The 25,122-nt window shown below is 52.2% G+C and overlaps 1 protein-coding gene across 1 annotated transcript in view; it reads right to left on the bottom strand.

Annotated features, from left to right (window-relative positions):
- Window positions 1–25,122, bottom strand: part of LOC140421201 (transmembrane protein 164) — a 201,360-nt gene that overhangs the window by 24,479 nt on the left and 151,759 nt on the right. The window contains exon 5 of the mRNA XM_072505726.1: window positions 8,099–8,199. Coding sequence (XP_072361827.1) covers window positions 8,099–8,199 — 101 coding nt within the window. The remainder of the gene's footprint in view (window positions 1–8,098; window positions 8,200–25,122) is intronic.

The following is a 25,122-nucleotide window of genomic DNA, read 5'->3' on the forward strand; positions in this document are numbered from 1 at the left end:
TGTTTGCGTGGGTTTCGCCCCATAACCCAAAAAGATATGCAGCCTAGGTGGATTGGCCAGGTTAAATTGCCCCTTAATTAGAAAAAAGGAATTGGGTATTCTAAATTTATTTAAAAAAACATCAGCATGGAAATATTTCCTTGGGCCCGTGTTAAGGTTAAGATTAAGGAAGATATTTTACATAATATTTATGCATATATAGACACCTACACATTAATTATGCATATTATCTCCTATTACATCGTTCACAGGTATCCAAAGGTCTGGAGTATCGTTTTAATATCTCTCTGTTAACTGACTTGTCTACTTGTAGGGTGAATTGGACATTCTGAATTCTCACTCTTTGTACCCGAACAGGCGCTGGAGTGTAGCGACTAGGGGATTTTCACAGTAACTTCATTGCAGTGTTAATGTAAGCTTACTTGTGACACTAATAAAGATTATTATTACTTAAAGGGCACTGATCAAATATAGGTCCCAAGGTCAATTAAGAGAACTGGGAAGTTCTCTAGATTGGCGATTACTTGCTTCCCTCTTTGTTGTCTCAATGATCTTTCCAACTTCCACACGGACAGAGAAACAGCTGGTTTCCTTTCTCCTTTTTGTACATCTTTTAAGATTGTATAAAACACTATCGAATCACAGCTAAACAGAGTACAATATTTAGAACAAGATAGACAATTTAAACTCATGCAAATGCAAAATCTAATCTCATCCTATTAAGTTTTTTTATGCTTTTAATTTTATTACTAGAAGATTGCCCATAGTATTGTTCATGGCGAAATTTAATATTGTGCAGTTTGCAACAACAGTAGCATTACATGATACAACGGAAACTTTTATATAGTTGGTCTCGTATGGCATGGTTCAGGAAAATTTAGAATAAAGTCCTTCCTGGTGGAAGCGCTGACTCCATACAGATACACACATTTGTTGTGACGCCTGCATGTCAAGGTTTGGGTCTGTTTCACCCTCCCTTTCTCCATTGTGAAACTCTCCTCTTGGCCTCCTGTTCTCTCCATGTCTCTTACATAAGAACGCAAGAAAGAGGAAGCGGAGTAGGCCATTCAGCCTCGAAGCCTGCTCCACCATTCAACAGTTGAAATTTGATCTCCGCTCCACCTTCTGATCCTATTCTTCAATGCCCTCGGGTCTATGTCTTTGTCTAAGTGGTGAACTATTGTCAATGATTAAGCAACCATAGCCTTCCAGAGTAGATGAGTCCAAAGATTTAAAATCCTCCAAATGAAAACAATACTCACCTCAGTCCTAAATGACCCATGCCTTTTTCTGAGACTGGGACTCCTAGTTCAAGATTCCCAACCAGTGGAAATATCCTCTGGCATCTACTCTGATGCACCCTTTAAGAATTTTATATGGCACACGTGGTGGCACAGCGGTTAGTACTGCATAAACTGCAGGAGTGTCTCCCCGTCCATGCCCAACACTCTACCCATTTCCCCGATCTATCTTGGGGTAACTGAAATCCCCAACTATCACAACCATACTATTCTGCAGGTATCCATAATCTGCCTACAAATGCTCTCTTCCACTTGCTCCTCACTATTTGGAGGTCGATAGTAAAAACCCAAAAATGTCACCATTCCTTTCCTGTTTCTTACCTCCAACCATATAGATTCTAATTCAGGAAATGTAAGAGCTATGATACGATCTCTGACCAAGACTGCTACACTCCCTCCCTTTTTACCCACCCTGTTCCTACTAAAAGCCTTATAATCCAGTCCTCTTCTGGTTTGAATCACGTTTCTGTCAATGCTTGCGTGGTGAACCACTGTAATAGGAGATGTAAGGTATGACCTGCACTACAGGTACGCCGGTAGCTCCTGCCGGCTGGCTCCGCCCACAGAGAACTGTATAAATATGCATGACCTCCAGTGCCCTGCCATTTCGCCAGCTGCAGCAGGAGGCCACACATCTGACTGTAATAAAGCCACAGTTGTACCCAACTTTAGTCTTTGTGCAATTGATCGTGCATCAATTTATTACAGTCAGATTTTCCACACAATGGATATCACAATTAAGCACGATCGCCTGCAGCTGGATCCGCACTCGCCCGACGCCAGAAAATACTTTACTCACTGGCTAGCATGTTTTGAAGCCTACATCAAGGTTGCGGACCCCGTGCCAACGGAGGCTCAGAAGATAAACGTCCTGTACTCCAAACTGAGCTCCAACGTGTTCCCGTTGATCCAAGACGCCACTACACAAAAACAATGGAACTCCTTAAGGAACACTACGCGCAGAAGGTGAACACACTCTTCGGCAGGCATGTACTCGCCACCCGCTCGCAGCTACCTGGTGAGTCCATCGAAGGCTTCTGGCGGGCCATAATTAAATTCGTCCGGGACTGTGGCTGTCAGGCCGTCTCGGCCGGCGAACACGCGAATCTCCTCATGCGCGATGCCTTCGTGACGGGGATTGCGTCGGACTGCATCAGAGAACAATTACTGGAAGGGGCCACGCTCGAACTGGCGGAGACGAAAACCTTGTTGCTCTCCATGACGGTCGCATCCCGTAACATATAATCGTACCCCTCCCGCTGCGCTGCCCACCCTTCTACTCCTTCCTACCCCTCCTGGACCCCGCCAACGACCTCCTCAGCCGGGGCCCTGCCTTCCCAATACGCCTGCACCGCACGCCGATCCGCGCACCCTGGGGGTCCCCGTTGCTACTTTTGCGGTCAGCAGAAGCACCCCCGCCAACACTGCCCGGCCTGCACTGCAGTTTGTAAAGCCTGCAGTAAAAAGGGCCACTTTGCAGCGGTGTGCCAGGCCCGCGCAGTCGCTGCGATCGCGCCCGCTGTCGCCCCCTCCCCCACGCCAGATGCACAATGGGAGCCGCCATCTTCTCCTCCCGGGTCCATGAGCAACTAATGGTCGCCGCCATCTTGTCCCCCTTCAGCCACGTGCACCCCATGGGCGCCGCCATCTTGTCCCGCCCCCGCAATGTGCGTATCTTGTCCTCCACAGGGTCTCCGGACATCCCGACATCGGAACCGCACACGCTCGCCACCCGAAGCATCCGATGGCTACCCGCAGCTCGCTTCGATGACGCTGGACCAATCTCGCCTGCACAACCTGGCCACTGCGTCGACGACGGTTAAAATCAACGGCCATGCGACCTCATGCCAGCTGGACTCCGGGAGCACCGAAAGCTTCGTTCACCCAGATACGGTAAGGCGCTGCTCCCTCGTGGTCCACCCTGCCAATCAAAGGATCTCCCAAGCCTCCGGATCCCACTCCGTCCCGATCCGAGGCTTTTGTACAGAGACCCTCACGGTCCAGGGCGTAGAATTTAGTAACTTCCGCCTCCATGTCCTTCCTAATCTCTGCGCTGCACTCCTGTTGGGCCTGGACTTCCAGTGCAACCTCCGGAGCCTCACCCTCAAATTCGGCGGGCCCTTCCCCCCCCCCCTTAACCGTTTGTGGCCTCGCGACCCTGAAGGTCGATCCCCCCTCCCTTTTTGCCAATCTAACTGCGGATTGCAAGCCCATTGCCACTAGGAGCAGACGGTGCAGCACCCAGGACAAGACCTTCATCAGGTCCGAAGTCCAGCGGCTGCTTAAGGAGGGTATTATCGAGGCCAGCAACAGCCCTTGGAGAGCTCAAGTGGTAGTGGTTAAAACTGGGGAGAAACACAGGATGGTCGTGGACTACAGCCAGACCATCAATCGGTACACACAGCTCGACGCGTACCCCCTCCCACGCATATCTGATATGGTAAATCAGATTGCGCAGTACCGGGTCTTCTCACCAATTGACCTGAAATCCGCCTACCACCAGCTGCCCATCCGGACGTCGGACCGGCCATACACGGCCTTCAAGGCGGACGGTCGCCTCTACCACTTCCTTAGGGTCCCTTTCGGTTTCACAAATGGGGTCTCGGTCTTCCAAAGAGAGATGGACCGAATGGTCGACCAGTACGGTTTGTGGGCCACCTTTCCGTACTTAGATAATGTCATCATCTGCAGCCATGACCAGCAGGACCACGATGCCAACCTCGATAAATTCGTCCGCACTGCCACTCTTCTCAACCTGACCTACAACAAAGAGAAGTGTGTGTTCAGCACAACCCGGTTAGCCATTCTCGGCTATATAGTCCAAAACGGACTTCTCGGGCCCGACCCCGACCGCATGCGCCCACTCATGGAACTTCCCCTCCCCCACTGCCCCAAGGCCCTCAAACGCTGCCTTGGGTTCTTTTCCTACTATGCTCAGTGGGTCCCAAACTATGCGGACAAGGCCCGCCCACTCATTCACTCCACCCAATTCCCCCTTGCGGCCGAGGCACAACATGCTTTCGCCCGCATCAGAGCAGACATCGCCAGGCCGGGATGCGCGCAGTGGACGAGTCACTGCCTTTCCAAGTAGAAAGCGACGCTTCAGACGTCGCCCTTGCCGTCACTCTAAACCAGGCAGGCAGACCCGTGGCATTCTTTTCTCGCACCCTTCATGCCTCAGAAATCCAACACTCATCCGTCGAAAAGGAGGCCCAAGCTATCGTTGAAGCTGTGCTGCATTGGAGGCATTACCTGGCCGGTAAGAGATTCACTCTCCTTATGGACCAACGGTCGGTAGCCTTCATGTTCAATAACACACAGCGGGGCAAGATCAAAAATGATAAAAAAATCTTGCGGTGGAGAATCGAGCTCTCCACCTATAATTACGAGATCTTGTTTCGCCCCGGTAAACTCAACGAGCCCCCAGACGCCCTCTCCCGAGGTACATGTGCCAGTGCACAAGTGGACCAACTCCGGGCCCTACACGACAGTCTTTGTCACCCGGGGGTCACTCGATTGTACCATCTAGTCAAAGCTCGCAATCTGCCCTACTCCATCGAGGAAGTAAGGACAGTCACCAGGGACTGCCAGGTCTGTGCGGAGTGCAAGCCGCACTTCTACCGGCCGGACCGTGCGCGCCTGGTGAAGGCTTCCCACCCCTTTGAATGCCTCAGCGTGGATTTCAATGGGCCCCTCCCCTCCACGTAACTCGTACATTCACAGTGTGGTCGATGAGTACTCCAGATTCCCCTTCGCCATCCCGTGCCCCGATATGACGTCTGCCACCGTCATCAAGGCCCTCAACACCATCTTCGCTCTGTTCGGTTTCCCCGCCTACATCCACAGTGGCAGTGGATCGTCATTCATGAGCGATAAGCTGCGTCAGTTCCTGCTCAGCAGGGGTATAGTCTCCAGCAGGACGACCAGCGACAAACCCCAGGGAAACGGGCAAGTAGAACGGGAGAATGGGACCGTTTGGAGGGCCGTCCAGCTGGCCCTACAGTCCAGGAACCGCCCAGCCTCTCGCTGGCAGGAGGTCCTCCCTGACGCTCTGCACTCCATCCGGTCACTATTGTGCACCGCCACTAATAACACACCCCATGAATGTGTTTTTACCTTCCCCAGGAAGTCCACATCCGGGGTGTCGCTCCCGACTTGGCTCGCTGCTCCAGGACCAGCCCTTCTCCGTAGGCACGGCCGACTCCACAAGGCGGACGGACCCCTTGGTGGACAGGGTTCACCTGCTCCACGCCAACCCTCACTATGCCTATGTTGAGTTCCCCGACGTGGTGAACCACTGTAATAGGAGATGTAAGGTAGGACCTGCACTACAGGTTCGCCCATGGAGAACTGTATAAATATGCATGACCTCCAGTGCCCTGCCATTTTGCCAGCTGCAGCAGGAGGCCACACATCTGACTGTAATAAAGCCACAGCTGTACCCAACTTTAGTCTTTGTGCAATTGATCGTGCATCAGCTTGTATGTCATATGCCCAGAGAGCAATTTTTGCTTCCCATTCCCCAATTTTGTTCACTACACTCTGTGCATTTACATATATACAATTTAACCCTGCCCTTAGGGAGACAACCATTTCTTTGTTCATTGTCAGACTCAGCCTTCTCTCACTTATCATCTGTTAACGTGACACTGTTGTGGAGCAAGCCTCAACTGTAATGACAGGTTCTGCAGCCAGACAGCACATCAAAGCCCAATCTAATCCTCTCTTCACAGACATCCAGGTGTGATTTCTGATTAGAGTTATTGGATGGCAATTAAGAGTGGAACCCTGGCTGATTTCCCCCCCCCCCCCCCCCCTCTTCTTTCCTTGCTGCAAAATACTGAAGCATTTTCTTTTAAGTCTGCATTCCACCTTTACCTTGATCTGCAAAATCATTTCACAATAGCCGTTTTAAAATAGCTTCACTATACCTTCTTCTTGGCCAGATTTTCGACTGCCCTTGAAAATTGAGCTGAGTGTATGCAGATGCAGTTAACACCGCTGACGTGAGCAATGTGTTACTTCATTAATATTTCTGATTATGAAATCACTACGTTGTAGCTCTACCACCAGAAAGCAGCTAATTACAAATTTATAATTAAAGAGAATCAATTTCCTGGCAAGCAACTGGTATTCCTCCAGGGCTGACAAAGAGGGCAGGCCAAACAGATTATATCACCGGCTGCTCATGGAAATGGTTACAATTGCTGCTAATCGAGTGGGAAGTATAGCCAGTCAGGTCAGTGAGCACAACAATGACACACCAAGAAACTGCAAGTCAAACGCGCACACTGCAATTGACCCTTCGTGGGGCAGGGAGAAGAGATTGTGCTACAGCCAGGAGATGCTTGGAATATTTAAACATAAGATTACATTTCTGATGAGAGTCCGTTATAGGCTTTGAAAGCAGACCAAGGCAGGCCAGCAGCACTTCCAGCAGTTCGATTCCCGTACCAGCCTCCCCGAACAGGCGCTGGAATGTGGCGACGAGGGACGTTTCACAGTAACTTCATTTGAAGCCTACTTGTGACAAGAAGCGATTTTCATTTTCATTTCATGTATAAACGTACTGTGGCGTTTTCAGTTGTGTCAAGAAGCTAATGAGGATTACCTTTTTCGGCAGCCTAGTGTGTTACTTGCCTACTAAGTAATTTTTAGTCAATGGTGATTTTAGTTTGTTTGTTATAATAAAAGCCTGAAAACGTGAAATCTTATCTCTTTACACACTGGGAAATTTGTACCTTTAAAAAAAAATATTGGTCACTACGGGGGATTATGATGGGGGATTATGACCCGTGCGCGCACGTCTTTGTCATCTTGACTGGCTGTAAGTAATGGGGGTACTGCAAGAGTCAGTGCTTGGACCTCAACTATTTACAATTTATATCAATGACTTAGATGAGGGGTACAAACATGAATGCATCTAAATTTGCTGATGATACAAAGCTCTTGGGAAGGTAAACTGTGAAAAGGAAAGTAGCAAAGAGATATGGGCAGGTTAAGCGACTGGGCAATTAGGAATGCAAATTGTTAGCCTTTTGAGTCTTACTGCAATATTTTAGGGCCATGACAGTGCAGCACTCCCTCAGTAACTAGACTGGAGGAGTGTTTGCCTGGATTATGTACTTAAGACTTAGGAGTGGGGCATGGACCCACACATTCAGCCAGAGAGGCCATCAGTACAGTCTCAGTTGAGCAGGGCCACTTACTTGATCTTGGAAGGAAGCTTGAAAAATAAGTAGTTACAGTCAAGTCCTAACTGTATGTAATTATTTATTTTCTTTGTTGTTTTTCTTTCTTTCATAGAATTTACAGTGCAGAAGGAGGCCATTCGGCACATCGAGTCTGCACCGGCTCTTGCAAAGAGCACCCTACCCAAGGTCAACACCTCCACCCTATCCCCATAACCCAGTAACCCCACCCAACACTAAGGGCAATTTTGGACACTAAGGGCAATTTATCATTGCCAATCCACCTAACTTGCACATCTTTGGACTGTGGGAGGAAACCGGAGCACCCGGAGGAAACCCACGCACACACGGGGAGGATGTGCAGACTCCGGACAGACAGTGACCCAAGCCGGAATTGAACCTGGAGCTGTGAAGCAATTGTGCTATCCACAATGCGACCGTGCTGCCCTTCTTGCCCCAGTGGAATCAATGCTTGTTTTACACACATGATGCTACAGATCATACTACAAAATTCTTGAAGTTTGAGGTGGATTTAAAATAAATGTACAATATAAAACTTAATATTTCACTTTTAGGATGGAGAAAGATCACTTTTGATTTACTCACCAATCCAAGGATCTGCAGAAAGGTAAAATGATAGAAGAATAGAAGCCCGGTTGCAAGAAGAGCCCACCAGAAATCGCCCAATGGTTCAGGTTTGTACACACCTGAAAAAGAAAGATCCCTTTTTTAAAACAAAGTCAGTTATTTCCTCAAAATGTCTCATCAGGTTGTTTACCATCCAGGGTTCTCACTGTAACAGTGACCTCAGCCATAAGGTCAGCAATCTGAACTCATCCAAAGATGTTCTCAGTATTGATATCAGATTTATTAATTTCTTTAGCACACACGGATCAGTATACCTTGTGAACAATCGTGCACAATCCTATCCAATAAAATATCCATCACCTCAAAGCACGCTCACTACTACCATCCTAGTGTCAGACTAGTACTTGGATTCTAGCACTCTCTTTAGAAACTGCCCAGTATTGCAAAGGGGGATTTTCACAGTGACTTCATTGCAGTGTCAATGTAAGCCTACTTGTGACAATAATAAAGATTATTAAAAAGTTAAAATTTCAGCTGCGACAAAGACGTGGCTGGTTTAGCACAGGGCTAAATCGCTGGCTTTGAAAGCACACCAAGGCAGGCCAGCAGCACGGTTCAATTCCCGTACTGGCCTCCCCGAACAAGCGCCAGAATGTGGCGACTAGGGGCTTTTCACAGTAACTTCATTTGAAGCCTACTTGTGACAATAAGCAATTTAAATTTCATCCCTGCCAGAGGTGCCATGGGGTTGTACTTTTGCCTGCTCAATATCAAACTGTAGTTTCTAAAATCAGCATAATTTGTCTTTCACTGCAAGCTAACCAATATGGTGCAGGAAATAATGGATTGCTGCAGGATTTCAATACCTTTATTAATATTCTAAGGATGTGGGCAGCATTGGCAGGGCCATATTTATTGCTTGTTCCTAGCTGCCCTGACAAAGAGGAGATGGACTTTCTCCTTGAACTGCTGCAGCATTTGTGGTAATGTTTCCCCCACAGTCATATTATTAGGTAGTACATTTCAGTATGTTTGACACCATCCAGCACAAAGCAGCCCATTTTGATTGGCACCCCATCCACAACCATTCAATCCCTCCACCACCGACGCACAGTAGCAGCCGTGTGTACCATCTACAAGATGCACAGCAGGAACTCAGCAAGGCTCCGAAGGCAGCACCTTCCAAACCAACAACAACTACTATCTAGGGCAACCGACGCATTGGAACACCAGCACGTGGCTGTTGTATTTACAAGAACTACACATGGCTCTCTCCCACTGATATCTGGGGCGTCATTCTCCGACCCCCCAGCGGGTCGGAGAATGGCCGTTGGCCGCCGTGAATCCCGCCCCCGCCGGTTGCCGAAGTCTCCGAAGGGAGAAAAGTCGGCGGGGCGTTAATGTCGCCGCTGCCGCGGAGAATGTCACGGGTCTGCGCAAGGCAGCCGATTTTCGGCCTGCTGATATTCTCCCATCCGGATGGGCCGAAGTCCCGTCGACGTGATGACCGTTCACGTCGACGTAAATTAAACCTCCTTTTCATCGGCGTGACCCGGTGCTCCAGGCTCACGCCGACCAGCGTGGAGGTGAGTGACGGCCTGGGGGGTTGGCTCTGGGCAGGCAATGGCGTGGCCGCAGTCTGAATGCGTGAGGAGAGGTGTGTCTCGGGTTGTGTGTGTGTGTGTGTGTGCGGGGGGGGGGGGGGGGGGGTGGTTAGAGTAGGCTGGGCTCCGGGGGAGTGCCGGGAGGGGGTCCGTGCCAGGGAGGTGGATGGGGGGTCCGTGCCTGGGTGGAGGTTGGGGGGGGGGGTCCGTGCCGGGGTGGAGGTTGGGAGGGGGTCCGTGCCGTGCCGGGGTGGAGGTTGGGGGGGGGTCCGTGCTGGGGTGGAGGTTGGGGGGGGGGTCCGTGCCGGGGTGAGGGGGGGGTCCGTGCTGGGTTGGGGGGGGGTCCATGCTGGGGTGGAGGTTGGGGGGGGGGTCCGTGCCGGGGTGGAGGTTGGGGGGGGTCCGTGCTGGGGTGGAGGTTGGGGGTCCATGCCGGGGTGAGGTTGGGTGGGGGAGGGTCCGTGCCGGGGTGGAGGTTGGGGGGGGGTCCGTGCCGTGCCGGGGTGGAGGTTGGGGGGGGGGGTCCGTGCTGGGGTGGAGATTGGGGGGGGGGGGGTCCGTGCCGGGGTGGAGGTTGGGGGGGGGGGTCCGTGCTGGGGTGGAGGTTGGGGGGGGGGGGGGGTCCGTGCCGAGGAGGGGGATGGGAGGGCAAGTGAGTTGGTCCACCTGGCCAGGTGCCAGCCTCCAACAGTTGGACCCATGCGGTCCATGCCACCTGGCTGGGGGGAGGAGGGGATATGGGCAATGATGACATGTCGTCGTTCCCCTCCCCCCACCAGGCCGTCATGTTTTCAGGTCATCCAGCGATGTTGGCCGCCCTGGTGGCAGCCGCTCATGTCTATGTTGCCCTGGATGAGGAGGAGGAGGAGGAGCGTGCCAGAGAGGCGGCGCAGGCTGCCGCAGAGGGGCAGGCGGCAGCCGCCCAGGCTGGAGGGACACCTGACCGACAGGACGAGGAGGGGGAGGAGGACGTCGCGGCCCCACGGCAACGGAGGCACCCGAGGGCGCCCCGTGTGTACCGGCCCCGGCAGTCATACCAGGACCTCACGGACCGGGAATGCAGGAGGAGACTCGGGATGAGCCGGGAAACCGTGGCACACATCTGCCACCTGCTGGCACACCTGTCACCGCGTGGCACTGGCGGGGGACACCCTCTCCCCGTGTCCGTCAAGGTTACGGTGGCCCTGAACTTTTATGCAACGGGGTCATTCCAGGCACCGAGTGGGGACCTGTCCGGCATATCGCAGACATCGGTGCACCGGTGCATCCGGGCAGTGACAGATGCCCTTTATGCCATGGCGCACCGCTACATCCGCTTCCCCGTGGACCGGGCCAGCCAAGATGCCCGGGCCGTGGGCTTCTCTGCCGTGGCCGGGTTCCCCATGGTCCAGGGCGCGATCGATGGGATGCACGTCACCGTGCGGCCACCTGCAGATAACAGGGCCGTGTTCACTAATAGGAAGGGGACCTATTCGATGAACGTACAGGTGGTCTGCGACCACCGCATGATGATCCTGCACGTCTGCGCCCGTCACCCAGGCAGTGTACACGACTCATTCGTGTTGTCGCGGTCATCCATCCCCGGCATGTACGAGGGACGCCATCCCCGGCTGAGGGGCTGGTTGCTGGGCGACAGGGGCTACCCATTGCGATCGTGGCTGATGACGCCTATACGGAGGCCACGCAATGAGGCGGAGAACCGCTACAATGATGCCCATGTAGCGACAAGGGGAGTGATCGAGAGGTGCTTTGGCGTGCTGAAGATGCGTTTCAGGTGCCTGGACCTCTCTGGGGGCACCCTCCAGTATCGGTCAGATAGGGTCGGCCGCATCATTGTGGTGTGCTGCGTCCTGCACAACATAGCCCAGCAGAGGGGCGATGTGCCGCAGGCAGAGGAGGGCGGAGCAGCAGGAAGAGGCCCAGTCCTCCACAGATGAGGGGGATGGAGGCAATGGTCAGGGCAGACGGGGTAGACACAGGCGGGTGGCTGTCCACCGTTACCGGCTGGCCCAGCGGGCACGGGACAGACTGATAGACGCCCGCTTCACTGACTACATGGGCGTGGGAATCGGGTAGTATGGCCACAGACCGCACACCATGGCAACAGCCGACCACCCACATCCCCCACCTATCCACCCACCCAGCACCCTCACCCCCCTCCCCCACCCCACCCACCCCACCCGCATGCACCCACCCCCCATTGCCGATCCACCTGCGGCACAACGGGCCGGGCTCACACAGTTGCGGGTGGACGCGTGTCTATCGCAGGCCATGGAGGATGATGACAACCCGCCCTGCGATGAGCTCCTGGCTCTACATCGTTGGACTATGTCTGACCCATGGCCACAGTACCACCATCCACCCGGACCATCCCTGCATGCGGCTGTGACACTGCAGCACACGGTCCCGTCCTCTGCCCGGGGGATGTTGATGGCGGCCCAGGGGGAAGGGGGCAGACTCACCTGGGGCTGAGGTAAGACCACCCCCAACACACACACTTGCGCTCAACGTACATGACACCCCCACACACTTTGGACAGAGCACAAAGGCAGCTTCGGTAGGTGTAACATTGACTTTAATAACCAAAGGAGTTCATGCACGTGCCCTAGCCCCTAAAAGTCATCTGTGCCCTGCACCCGTGCCAACTTACTCAGTGTCTAATTGTTTGGCCTTACGGGCCCTTTGACTACGTCTACATGGTTCCCCAGACGGTACAGCAGAACTGGAGGTGGACTCCTGTGATTCCTGCCCTCTGACACTGGATCCCTTTGGCGGCCGTTTCCTGGGGCGTCCTGGCCTAGATGGGCCAGGCTGCGGCCCGGGCGACTGGGATGGCGAGCTGCCAGCCTGTCCTGCCCGTTGCCCACCCGATGCACCTGGGACGGAAGGGGGGGGGGGGGGGGGGGGGGGGGGGGGAGTCCGAGGTGTCGCGGTGTACCGGGACCTCCCCTACAGAGGGAGCCGGGACGGACCACACCACCTCCTCCTCCCTCGGGGTGCCCGATGGCCCCCAGGCCTCTACATGGGTGGGGGATGCGAACGGACTGGCCATCCGACGCCCCCCCGACATCTGGCGCTGCCAGTCCTGGAGGCCAGTGCTGGTATCGACAGGGGTCTGCAGGTTTGCAGCCATGGAGCCCAGGGGGTTGGCAAACCCTGTCTGTGACAGTGCGACGCCGGCTCGCACATGGCCACTGGCGCCGATGCCCTCAGCGATGGCCTGCAGAGACTGGGCCATGGCCTGCTGAGACTGGGCCATGGCCTGCAGAGACTGGGCCATGGCATGCTGAGACTGGGCTATGGCGTTGAGCGCCTCTGCCATCTGGCGCTGGCACTGGCTCATGGCCTCCTGTGAGAGGGCAGCCATTTCCTGGGCCACAGACGCCGCCTGCACGGAAGGCCCCAGGCCTCGCAAACCGTTCCCCATGTCTGACACCGTCGCACCCATTGCCTCCACCGCGGACGCCACCCGTGCGGTGTCGGCCTGGGTGGCACGCATGACCGGCACCACTCCCAGCTCCTGGACGCGGGTGGACTCCTCCACCTGCGACCGCCGCCGCCGCAAGCCGCCCGTCACCCTCTTCGCTCGTCTCCGGGTCGGTGGTTGCATCGGATCTATGTGTGGGTGTGGTAACTGCAGGAACCCGGGATCCATCTGGGCGGCAGATGTTCGCTTGGGCTGGGCTGCCCTCCGACCGCCCGGTCCCTCTGCTGCTCCTACCTCCACCTGCTGTACCGGGACGGCTGTGTTGTGCGCACCAGTGAGTGTACCAGACGCCTCATCACTAAAGTGCCCAACCGTGGTGAGTGTTGGTGACAGCAGTGGCGTTGTGTCGTGCTCTTCGTCCCACTCTGAGTCCATGGCACTTTGGGGTGGGGGTTCGTCTCCACCCATCCACTCTGAGTCACTGTCCGGTATTTCGTCTTCCTGGGTAGTGCTGTCCCGTGTAGGGGTGTCCTGGGTAGGGGTGTCCTGGGTAGTGGTGTCCTGGCTCGGATGTGACGGGGGCCTGTGGCTGCCCCCCCTTGTCGCTGGGTGGTCGCTCCCGCACGTGACGGGGGTGTCGTCTCCCTGTTGCTCCAGGTCTCTCCGTCTCCCGTGGTGTGCGAGGGGCATCCTGCGGGCGTCGCATGCTGGAGGGTCCGGGTCTCTCCGTCTCCCGTGGTCTCCGAGGGGCATCCTGCGGGCGTCGCATGCTGGAGGGTCCGGGTCTCTCCATCTCCCGTGGTCTCCGAGGGGCATCCTGCGGGCGTCGCATGCTGGAGGGTCCGGGTCTCTCCGTCTCCCGTGGTCTCCGAGGGGCATCCTGCGGGCGTCGCATGCTGGAGGGTGCGGGTCTCTCCGTCTCCTGTGGTCTCCGAGGGGCATCCTGCGGGCGGTCTGCATCTGCGGGGATGGGTGCCTGGACGTTTGGTCCTGCGATACACAATGAAGCATGCATGGTTAGACATCAGGCAGTGATCAGGTGATACGGGGGAGGGGGATATAGGGGAGGGGGGATATGGGGACGGGCTGTTGGTGGCTCACTTGCTCGTGGGGCCCCGACCTCTGCATCAGCAACCTCCCGGTCCTCAGGTCCGCCAGCCAGTTCCAGGGCCCTTTCCTCGTTTACGGTCAGTGGCCTCTCATCAGCGGGCCTATGGGCGAGGGGGGATATGGGGGAGGGGGGATATGGGGGAGGGGGGATATGGGAGAGGGGGAATATGGGGGATATGGGGGAGGGGGGATATGGGGGAGGGGGGATATGGGGGAGGGGGGATATGGGGGAGGGGGGATATGGGGGAGGGGGATATGGGGGAGGGGGGGATATGGGGGAGGGGGGATATGGGGGAGGGGGGATATGGGGGAGGGGGGATATGGGGGAGGGGGGATATGGGGGAGGGGGGATATGGGGGAGTGGGGGATATGAGGGAGGGGGATATGGGGGAGGGGGGATATGGGGGAGGGGGGTTATGGGGGGATATGGGGGAGGGGGGATATGGGGAGGGGGGATATGGGGGAGGGGGGATATGGGGGGATATGGGGGAGGGGGGATATGGGGAGGGGGGATATGGGGGAGGGGGGATATGGGGGAGGGGGGATATGGGGGAGGGGGATATGGGGGAGGGGGGATATGGGGGAGGGGGGATATGGGGAGGGGGGAATATGGGGGAGGGGGGATATGGGGGAGGGGGGATATGGGGGAGGGGGGATATGGGGGGGGGGATATGGGGGAGGGGGATATGGGGGAGGGGGGGATATGGGGGAGGGGGGGATATGGGGGAGGGGGGGATATGGGGGAGGGGGGATATAGGGTGGGATATGGGGGAGGGGGGATATGGGGGAGGGGGGATATGGGGGAGGGGGGATATGGGGGAGGGGGGATATGGGGGAGGGGGGATATGGGGGAGGGGGGATATGGGGGAGGGGGGGATATGGCGGAGGGGGGGATATGGGGAGGGGGGATATGGGGAGGGGGGGGATATGGGGGAGGCTCACCCTGCCTGCTCTGACGAGGTTGTTCACCTTCTTGTGGCACTGGGTGCCTGTCCGTGGTGTCAGGGCCACAGCGGTGACGGCCTCTGCCACTTCCCTCCACAGACGCCGGCTGTGGCGTGGGGCAACTCTGCGGCCGTGCCCGGGATACAGGGCGTCCCTCCTCTGCTCCACCGCGTCCAGGAGCGCCTCCACATCGCGTGACTCGAACCTCGGGGCTGAGCGACGGCCAGCCATCCAGTCGGGTGTTGCGGTCGGGTGTTGCGGTCGGGTGGGGGGGGAGCAGCGCGGCCTTATGAGCCGTCACGCCGTGCAGCGCGTATGACGCTGCACGGCGTGAACCACTGCGCAAGCGCGGATCCCGTTACGTCGCTGCTAGCCCATTTCAGGCCGGAGACTATCGACCCATTTTTCCGACGTGACGCAAGTCGGATTTGCGCCGTTTTTTGCGCCGATCGGCAGACTTTCCGCCGATAACGGAGAATTTCGCCCCTGTTCTTTGTTCTCCTCACCACAGTCTTCTTCATTCACTTCTTTGTTTCCTCGAGGCAGTGTCCCACAATGAATGCAGGTTCACAATTGTTAGCAGCTCTCCAGTAACTCTCATGAGTAACTATCCCTCATGTGTGAACCTGGACAGTGAACATTTATAGATGCGAGGATATCACAGGCATATATGATCCTGTCCTCATTCAATGCTGACAAATTCACTGCACCACGGTCTACTGGATAGTGAATAAGAACAAGAAAACAAGATAATTTATTTTCCCTCCCTTGGCTGGGGAAGAAAACTTCAGTATCTTAGACACTGCCTTGAAGCAGGATAGACTGGGCTAGCAAATGTGGCGTGGGTCCCAAGCGCAGGCCAGTTGGCAAAAATGGGTCCCCAGAAATAAAGCCTGAAAAACATTGGCCGAGTACACAATGGTTCTGGTAAAAATGAAGACCAAGATTGAATTCAAAGCCAAGAGATTGCAGCTGTTGTTTAGACTTGTGACAGGCAAGAACAAAAAACAGTGCCTTTGAATATTTGAAAGGAACAACATTTTTGCAGCTCTATTGAAAGGCAGGGAGACAATCACAGGTTGTGATCCGGCTAACATACTTCAAGAGGACCTGAGGAGTTTGAACCACGAGGGCAAGAGGGCAGAACAGATTTATCAGAAAAAAAAGAGGGAACAGGGTGGAATAGTGAGTGGAGGAAGTCACTGATATGAAGGGCACCTTGAGAGGGAGACAACTGGGCCTTTTGACATACTAAGTCAACAGAAAGATGAGTCATCACCTACTGTGGCTAAAACTAAAAGAGAGTGAATGAGCGATGACTGTAGCTTTGGGAAGTCACATGATGCCAGACCTTATCAAAAGCATTAGGGTTGCTCAACGGACAAATGATTCACTAAAGTTTTCAGCAGCACTATTTCAGAGACGAGCAACACGCTGTTGGGCTGAATTGGTTAATATTTCTTTTCACATACAACATTTTGTGGTTGGCCCATTCAATTTACAGCAGGGAAAAATGTTTCCACACTTGCAGATCTGTTCATTTGAAAAAAAGACTACACGGCCCATTCCCCTTTCCTTAATACAAAATACGTCTCATGACTTTGTTATTCTGTTAATAGCAAGAGCCAAGGGATTTGGTGAGAATGGGGCTTTTGGAATTCATGCCTGGTGTTTATTTTAAGATTTAAGCTGATGGCCATCTGCTGCAGGCTGCAACACCAGGGGTTTCACATCCATTCAATGGCAAATGTACACAGGGACGAGGAGCGTTGCGGGTGCACAGGCTGGAACTGGATGATGGACGTTTCTGGCCACTGCCATCAGAAAAATCATTTGGGCTGACATCTATTTTTATTTTCAATTAATTTTGAAAGAATTCTCTCTCAGAAGTCAACCAAATGCAACATTTGCCATGCAGTTACAATTTTCAGAGGCCAGGCTTCTGCCGCTACATCCCCCTCCCCCAATATCACCGACGCACACAATCTTAGGGCATTGTTCTGTCGAGCTATCCCAGTTTCCATCAGCTTAATCTGCACTCCTTTAGAACACAGACGCAGTGCTCAGCAGAATGAATCAGTACAATTAAGCAGCTGGAATGTCATCATTCTCCTCAAATATATAGTCAAAAATATTTTAAACAGAGCCAAAAATTCTGAGCGCTCGGTTCGGGGTCTACCCAGTCCCTCTTCCTCTAGCAGAGAAAATAACAACAGTGCTTCTACCTGGGATTCTCCAAAGAGTGTGCGGCACAGGGAGCATCATAAGATTTTTAATCGGGGAGAAACATGAGAATGTAGAGCACTAAAGCCACCCCTCAAAGCCAAGCATTAACATTTGAGCCTCGTCACCTAGTTAGAACTTATTGATAAAATTCAGTACTGATCGAGTGCCTCTACCCAACGTCATACTTCTCCCAGAGTTTGGCTGCTAACATAATAAGAGATATCTTGCGAATTGATCATCTGGCAGGTCTGTTGAAATTCCAAACATCGCTTTATTTTCCTTTCCTTTACCGTGACATTGAAACATTGTCACATATGGAAGTACATTGAAAACAAGTCGAATATATCCCGGTTTGTTTCAGTCTTTCCTCCAGGCACACCATCAATTTCGAAGCCTGCAGCATTTGAATTTTATGTATTTGTCTTTCTTCGAGCAAACAACATTATGTACACCGTTGTGCTCCAAAATCCATTAAGTACACATTTTCACAATCTGGGCTGTGTGTCAGCTCTTCCGGGAGGCAGTGCCAGCTTTATTAAAGTGCCGGTTAGTTTTGATATTTTTCAAGGTCAGCTCACGCACAATGCACTCGCACACAAGTACAAATCTGATGGTGTGATTTTCTATTCACAGTCAGGTTTTGCCTGCTATTCCTGCAGACTTTAGCAGCTCCTCTTGAATGTATTTAGACAAAACCACCAGATCCCCACTGGCTTGGCTTTGGTTAAGGCGAGTTGGAGGCTATGACTTCATAAAACCGTCAGTGTTAGGCCGTGTATCGCAAAATATTTTATAGGGGCTTGTTAATTTACTTTATTTATTTTGGTTCCTTCAAGAAGAGTGACAAGCAAGCGTTTACCGGCAGTTTTATGATACAGGGTGGTGTGCTATGTGTTTTTTGACATGTGACCAGTTGAAGCCTTGCCAAGAGTCAAAACTGTTATCTAACGGGGAAGTAGGATTAGAGGATCAGGGATAACTGATCAATCAATCAGGTGCACAAATCAATTTATTATCCGTTTTGAAATCCCAAATTCTGTCCTAATTTGACATTATTCAAATAAGGGCGGGATTCTCCATTCCCCGACGCCAATTTCGTGATCGGCGTACAGGCGGAGAATTGTTTTTGACGGCAAAATCGGGGGCAGCACCGGTTTGATGCAGATTTTGTATGCTCCGGCCCCTCCAAAATGGTGTCATCACGGCACGCGGCGCACGCCATTGAGACGGCCTCAGTGCGTCACCTGAAGGCCCTCCCCCCCGATGGGCCGAGTTCCTGACCGCACGGAACTCGGCGTCGTGGCTGTGGACGCTGTCCAGCTCCGCCACAGTCAGGCGGGAGCCGTGCTGCTGGCCTGGGGGGGTGGGGGTTGGCTTCTGTGAGGGCTGGAGGGACTGGTGGCAGGTCAGGTCCACACATGGCCTGCGTCAGGTTTTACAGCACGACCGCTGCAGGTCATCGCCGTGTGCATGCACGGTCACGGACCCGGCCATTCTCCCACCGTTCATTTCGTGGAGGCCAAGAGTTTTACGATGCGCGGCTGCTAGTCCCTCACCGGTCACAGGATCGGTGAGGGGGTGGCGCCGATTGTTTCCATGTAAAACGCCACAGATCCTCCGCACTTAGCCTCAGAAATGGAGAATCTAGCCCTTAGTATCTGGGAAACGGAGAAGGAGAGTTGGTTAGATCATTAGATCAGTTTGGCGGGACAGCTGCCTTGTGATGCAGAGTGAAGCCAGCAGCGCAAGTTCAATTCCCATACCGGCTGAGGTTATTCATGAACGCACCGCCTTCTCAACCTTGCGCCTTGCTTTAGGTATGGTGATCCTCAGGTTAAATCACCACCAATCAACTCTGCCCCCCAAAGGGGAAAGCAGCCTATGGTCATCTGGGACTAGGGCAGCTTTACTTTACAAGTTTTTCTGCAGTATATATTGGGGAGCAGGTACAACTTGAGGTGCTATTGTACCACCTCTGGTGAGATGCTGTAACTACACGATAACAAGTTTTCAAAATAATGTCCAACCCAAACATAATATGGAAATTTGCAATGGAAAAAAGTTGACACAAAAATGCATGAACAGGAAAAAAGGTTTTGTAGATTGACATGGAATGATGAACATGATTTTAAATAAAGATAAATATTGAACAGGCTGGGGCTCCTTCCTCGAGAACAGGAAAGGCTTGGTGAAGGTCTTTAAGATTCTCAAGTGGTTTGATATGGTAAATATATAGAACACCATATAAGGCTCGTAAACGCAAGACAGTCACCAATAAATACAATAGGGAGTCCAGGAGAAACTTCTTTACCCAGAGCAAGGTTTCAATGTGGAACTCAGTATCAAAAGCAGTAGTTGAGCATAAATATACATTTAAGGGTACGGATTAGAGGGTTATTTTTATAAGAGTTGGATAACAGATTATTGGGTTAGATAAAAAAAAAGAGATGGGAGGAGGCTCAAATGCAGCATATTCACCCGCAGGATTCAGCTGGGCTGAATAATCTGGTTCTGGTCTCTCCATTCCATTAGAATGTTTTTCAGGTTTATTAATATGCTGTTTACAATGGCAAATGCAACATTTGTTGTTGATTATATCCTATGGAGCCATACAATTAAAAGTTAAAATCATCAATTTAACTATTAAAAAGCGCACGTCGCACTTGCGTTTTGCAGACAAATTAAGTTGAAGAAACCATGTAACATATTTCTCATGTTTGGTGAAATATAAGGCATAATATAAACAAACAGTTTGTACATTATGATGCAATAGTATGAGTTTAAAAGAGCTTCTCCCATAATGGCGGATTACTCAAAGGCCTTCCTGGATGAAACCACGTGGCATGTGCCTAATCATTCTATATTCAACATGATACTTTCTGAAAATGAAGTTTATGGCATATGAGCATCACTGAGCATTCGTTGCCCATCCCTAATTGCCATCAAAGAGGAGATGGTGAGCTGCCTTCTTGAGCCACTGCAATCCATGTGGTGTTTGGAAGCGAGTTTCAGGATTTTGACCCAGCAATATATTTGGCGTATGACTTGGAGCAGAACATGCAGGCGATAGTGTTCCCAAGCACTTGTTCGTCTAGGCAGTAAAGGTACGGGTTTGGGAGGTGCTCTTGATGAGTTACTGCAATGCATCTTGCAGCAGGTACACACTGCAGCTGTGATGTGCTGATAGTGGAGGGAGGGAATATTTAAGGTGGTGAATGGGCTGCTTTGTCCTGAATTATGTCACGTTTCAGCTGCACTCATCCAGGCAAGTGGAGAGTATTCCATCACACTCCTGATTTGTGCCACGTAGAAGCAGCAAAACCTTTTGGGGAATCAGGAGGTGAGTCACCTGCAACAGAATTCCTAGCCTCTGACCCACTCTTGCAGACGCAGCATTTATATGGCTGATCCCGTTACATTTCTGGTCAATAGTAACAGCCCCTCCCTCCCCCACCCCGCCAGGATGTTGATGATGGCGATTCAGTGATGGTAATGCCATTCAACGCGAGGGAAGGAGGTTGTATTTTCTCTTGTTGGGGGTTGTCATTGCCTGCCATTTGTGTGGTGTGAATGTTACTTCTCATCGGTTAGCACAGGACTGAATGTTGTCCAGGTCTTGTTGATCAATTCATACTGTCATGCGAGAGTGCCTTTAAGAACTGGATGTTTAAGCAATGTACCTTTAAGAAAACAGTGATGTCAGAGTGGGTGGAGCTCAGCTCAGGTCAGCCATTTTGCAGATTTTAAGTTTCAGTTTTGAAAAGTGCCTGGCTGGTTTTGCTGAGAGCAGCTTCAAAGTGCCTGGCTGTTCTGCTGTGAGCTGATTAAAAGGAGAAAGCCAGTTTGAGACAGCAGCTTGAGAAGTTCTGGTTTGCTGTGAGTTGCTTGAAGGGAGAAAGCCAGTTGGAAAAAGCAGTTTGTGTGTGTCCAGGGAGCTGCAGGAAAAAAGCAAGGTGCTGGAGCTGAAGTCAACCAAGCTAATATGTCTCTGCCAGTCTACAGAAAAAATATATATCCTTTAACCTGATGTGATACTGTTTAAAGGTGTTAAGTCTCTTGGAAGTTTGAAGGAACATTTTGAGTTATTTACTATTGCAATATTTTCTGAGTTACCTTTGAAGTAAGGGGTGTTAAGAGATCCAATGTTTATTTAAGATGTTAAGTTGAGTTCATGGAATAAACAGTGTTTTGTGTTTAAAAACCCACGTGTCCATAATTGTAATCCCACACCTAGGGAAAAAGCCGTGTGCTAGGAAAAGCAACAAATCCATTAAAGGGAGAGGTTGGTTGAACTCCATGATACATTTTGGGGTTCTGAAAACGCCTCACCCATAACAATACCAAAGCTTTTTCCCCCTCTTCCAAGGGAATAGGTGTTTCAACGATAAAAATCATCTCCATGATCTCAAATCAAGGAACTCAGATGTAGGAGAGGAAGAAGCTTGGACTACATGTAGTCTAAATGAGTTAATTTGGGGTGCGATCGAACAACCTCGACACGTCCCACCCGGTGATGCAACGCTACCATTAAATCCCACGAGAGGCCTTTCGTGAGATTTGCGATGCTCAAAACTGGGCGAGAACTAGATTTACCTACTTAAGTGAGCAGTTAGGCTCACATGGCAGCAGTGTGTACCATCTACAGAATGCACTGCAGAAACTCACCAATGTCCCTTAGGCAGCATCTTCCAAACCCGCGACCGGTACCATTTTCAAGCACAAGGGCAACAGACCCATGGGAATCATAGAATCCCTACAGAAGGGGGCCATCCGGCCCATCAAGTCTGCACTGACCCTCCTAAAGAGCACTCTAAGGAAGACCCTCCTCCTCTTTCAAGGTATAGCCATTTTACTTTGGCTGTGTTGTCTTGCAGCTAATCCAATGGTTTTTCAGATGGAATTTCCCTTGGGGCAGACATGGGCTGAGTGGCCTTCTTCTCCACCTTAACAATTCTCTATCCAAACAGCTTCTACTGTTAACTTTTAAAAACAGATCTATAATATGACTACCTCTACCATGTGGCGCACAAGTCCAAAGATCTCTCCCAAATAAAGTAGTGCATTTGGGCCGAATCACCACCAACATTGTGGGCTTTCACACTGAGTGCTTTGAGATGAGGGATCATCAACAATACAACGAAAGGTCGATGAGACTCATTCCATATTCATCTAGTACCCATCGAGTTTTGGGACTAAGTGCAGTGGCGGGCGGCTCCATAGGCACCTTTCCTGCTAGCCAGAATAGTGGCATCCCGTGCCAGATTCTGCACTTGGAACCTCACTAATTTCGCACAGGTGAGCTCCCCTCTGTATCACCTGCTGCACCAGCAGCTGATTAGTCCGCCTGCCGTCAGCCAGTGGGTTCAAAGGTCCCAGCGCCATATTCAAATATTTAAACATCAGTCCAGCACACTCTTATCACTCTCTCTTCACCAGGCCGCACAGGATGTCAGCAACCCAGAGGGAAAAGGCTAATAGTAGCCTCATGAAAAAGTCTGTTACTCGATTCAATCATCCTCCCTCTGAGCAAGGGGTGGCCTCGGTGGTGCAGTGGTTAGCACTGCTGCCGCACGGCGTCGAGGACCCGGGTTCGATCCCGGCCCCGGGTCACAGTCCGTGTGGATTTTGCACATTTCCCCCCCCGTGTCTGCGTGGGTTTCACTCCCACATCCCAAAGATGTGCAGGGTAGGTGGATTGGCTGCGCTCAGCTGCCCCTTAATTGGAAAAAAAATAATTTGGTACTCTAAATTTTTTTTTTTTTTTAAATCCTCCCTCTAAGCCCATTACCTGCAAGGTGCCCAGGACTCACTTGGAACTTTATCCACCAGGAATCTTCTTCCATTCCCTTCCAGTAAACAATGTGAGGTATCAATTTGGACCCCTTGTGAGCTTTTCATGCTGCTTTGTCGGGGCCTAGCTTCCCTCTCCTCGATCTTCCCCTACTGCCTTCCATTCTTCATCCATCTCCTTGTCCCTCTGCCTGCCACCATACAGCTTTGCCTTCAGCAACCCCTTTCATCAGGCTCCCACCCCCCCCTCCCTCCCCTCCAGGTGACATAATTTCATGCTGGCATGGCGCAAGATTGGTAGGCCTGAAGGGACATCGGCAGACAGTTGTTATAATGAACATTCATGAGATGTGACCGAATGCAAGTCACGTCCATGCCACCATGAAGCCCGACCCACCATTACCCTGCCATTGGCAGAATTGCAACGTGATTTTACGCTGTTGGGTTTCTGCCACCAAACCCACCGTGAGCAGGAGGGAAAAATTACGCCCAATCTCTATTGTCCAGGGTAAGGCGAAAGATGAATCGGCTGGTATCATACAATTCGTTCTTACAAAAGGAGTTTCAAATGTGGCTGGGATTGTTCATATTTTAAAGATGTATTTGCTTGAGTGCTCGTTTGGTGGTGTGGATCATCCCTGGACGTGAGGGGGGGCGAGGTGAGGGGCAGGGGGTAGGGGCAGGGGTTGTTTCACGTGGGGCTCAGTCTGGGTCTTTCAAATAGTTACTCTAAAGTTGGAAGTGCTTTTCTCCTTTTTAAAAAAAAATATATATTTATTCAAATTTTTCAACAGATTTTCAACAACCCCCCCCCCCCCCCAACAAAAACACAGCAATCAAATATTATACAAAAATTATACATTGGATTTCCCCCATATACAATAACCCCCCATATGACATTTAAAAGCACCAATAGGGAAGCCCCCCCCCCCCCCACCCACCCAAACGCCCCCCCCAACAGAACCCCCCACCCCCCCTCCCCTGGGCTGCTGCTGACCTCCTCCTAACGCTCCGGCGAGATAGTCTAGGAACGGTTGCCACCGCCTGAGGAACCCCTGCACAGACCCTCGCAAGGCAAACTTTATCCTCTCCAGCTTGAAGAACCCTACCATGTCGTTAATCCAAGCTTCCACACTCGGGGGCTTTGCATCTTTCCATAATAGCAAAATCCTCCGCCGGGCTACCAGGGACGCAAAAGCCAGAATACCGGCCTCTTTCGCCTCCTGCACTCCCGGCTCGTCCGTTACCCCAAATAATGCCAACCCCCAGCTCGGCTTGACCCGGGCTTTCACCACCTTGGACATAGTCCTCACAAAACCCCTCCAAAACCCATCCAGCGCCGGGCACGACCAGAACATGTGGACGTGATTTGCCGGGCTCCCCGAGCACCTCCCACATCTGTCCTCCACCCCAAAGAACCTACTCAACCTCGCTCCTGTCATATGCGCACTTAGTAACTTTGAACTGTATTAGGCTGAGCCTGGCGCAAGAGGAGGAAGAATTAACCCTACTCAGGGCATCAGCCCACAGATCCTCATCTATCTCCTCCCCAGGCTCCTCTTCCCATTTGCCCTTTAACTCCTCCACCGAGGCCTCCTCCTCTTCCTTCAGCTCCTGGTAAATCGCCGAAACTTTGCCTTCTCCAACCCATACACCCGAAATCACCCTGTCCTGAATCCTCTGTGCCGGGAGCAGCGGGAATTCCCTCACCTGCCGCCTCACAAACGCCCTAACTTGCATGTACCTGAAAGCGTTTCCCAGGGGTAGCCCAAACTTCTCCTCCAGCGCCCCTAGGCTCGCAAACGTCCCATCGATGAACAGGTCCCCCATTCCTCTAATCCCTGCCCGATGCCAGCTCCGAAACCCCCCCATCCATCCTTCGCGGGACGAACCGATGATTCTCCCAAATCGGGGACCAAACCCAGGCTCCCACCTCGCCC

The sequence above is a fragment of the Scyliorhinus torazame genome, chromosome 5, assembly GCF_047496885.1.
Source record: "Scyliorhinus torazame isolate Kashiwa2021f chromosome 5, sScyTor2.1, whole genome shotgun sequence".
Lineage (NCBI taxonomy): Eukaryota > Metazoa > Chordata > Chondrichthyes > Carcharhiniformes > Scyliorhinidae > Scyliorhinus > Scyliorhinus torazame.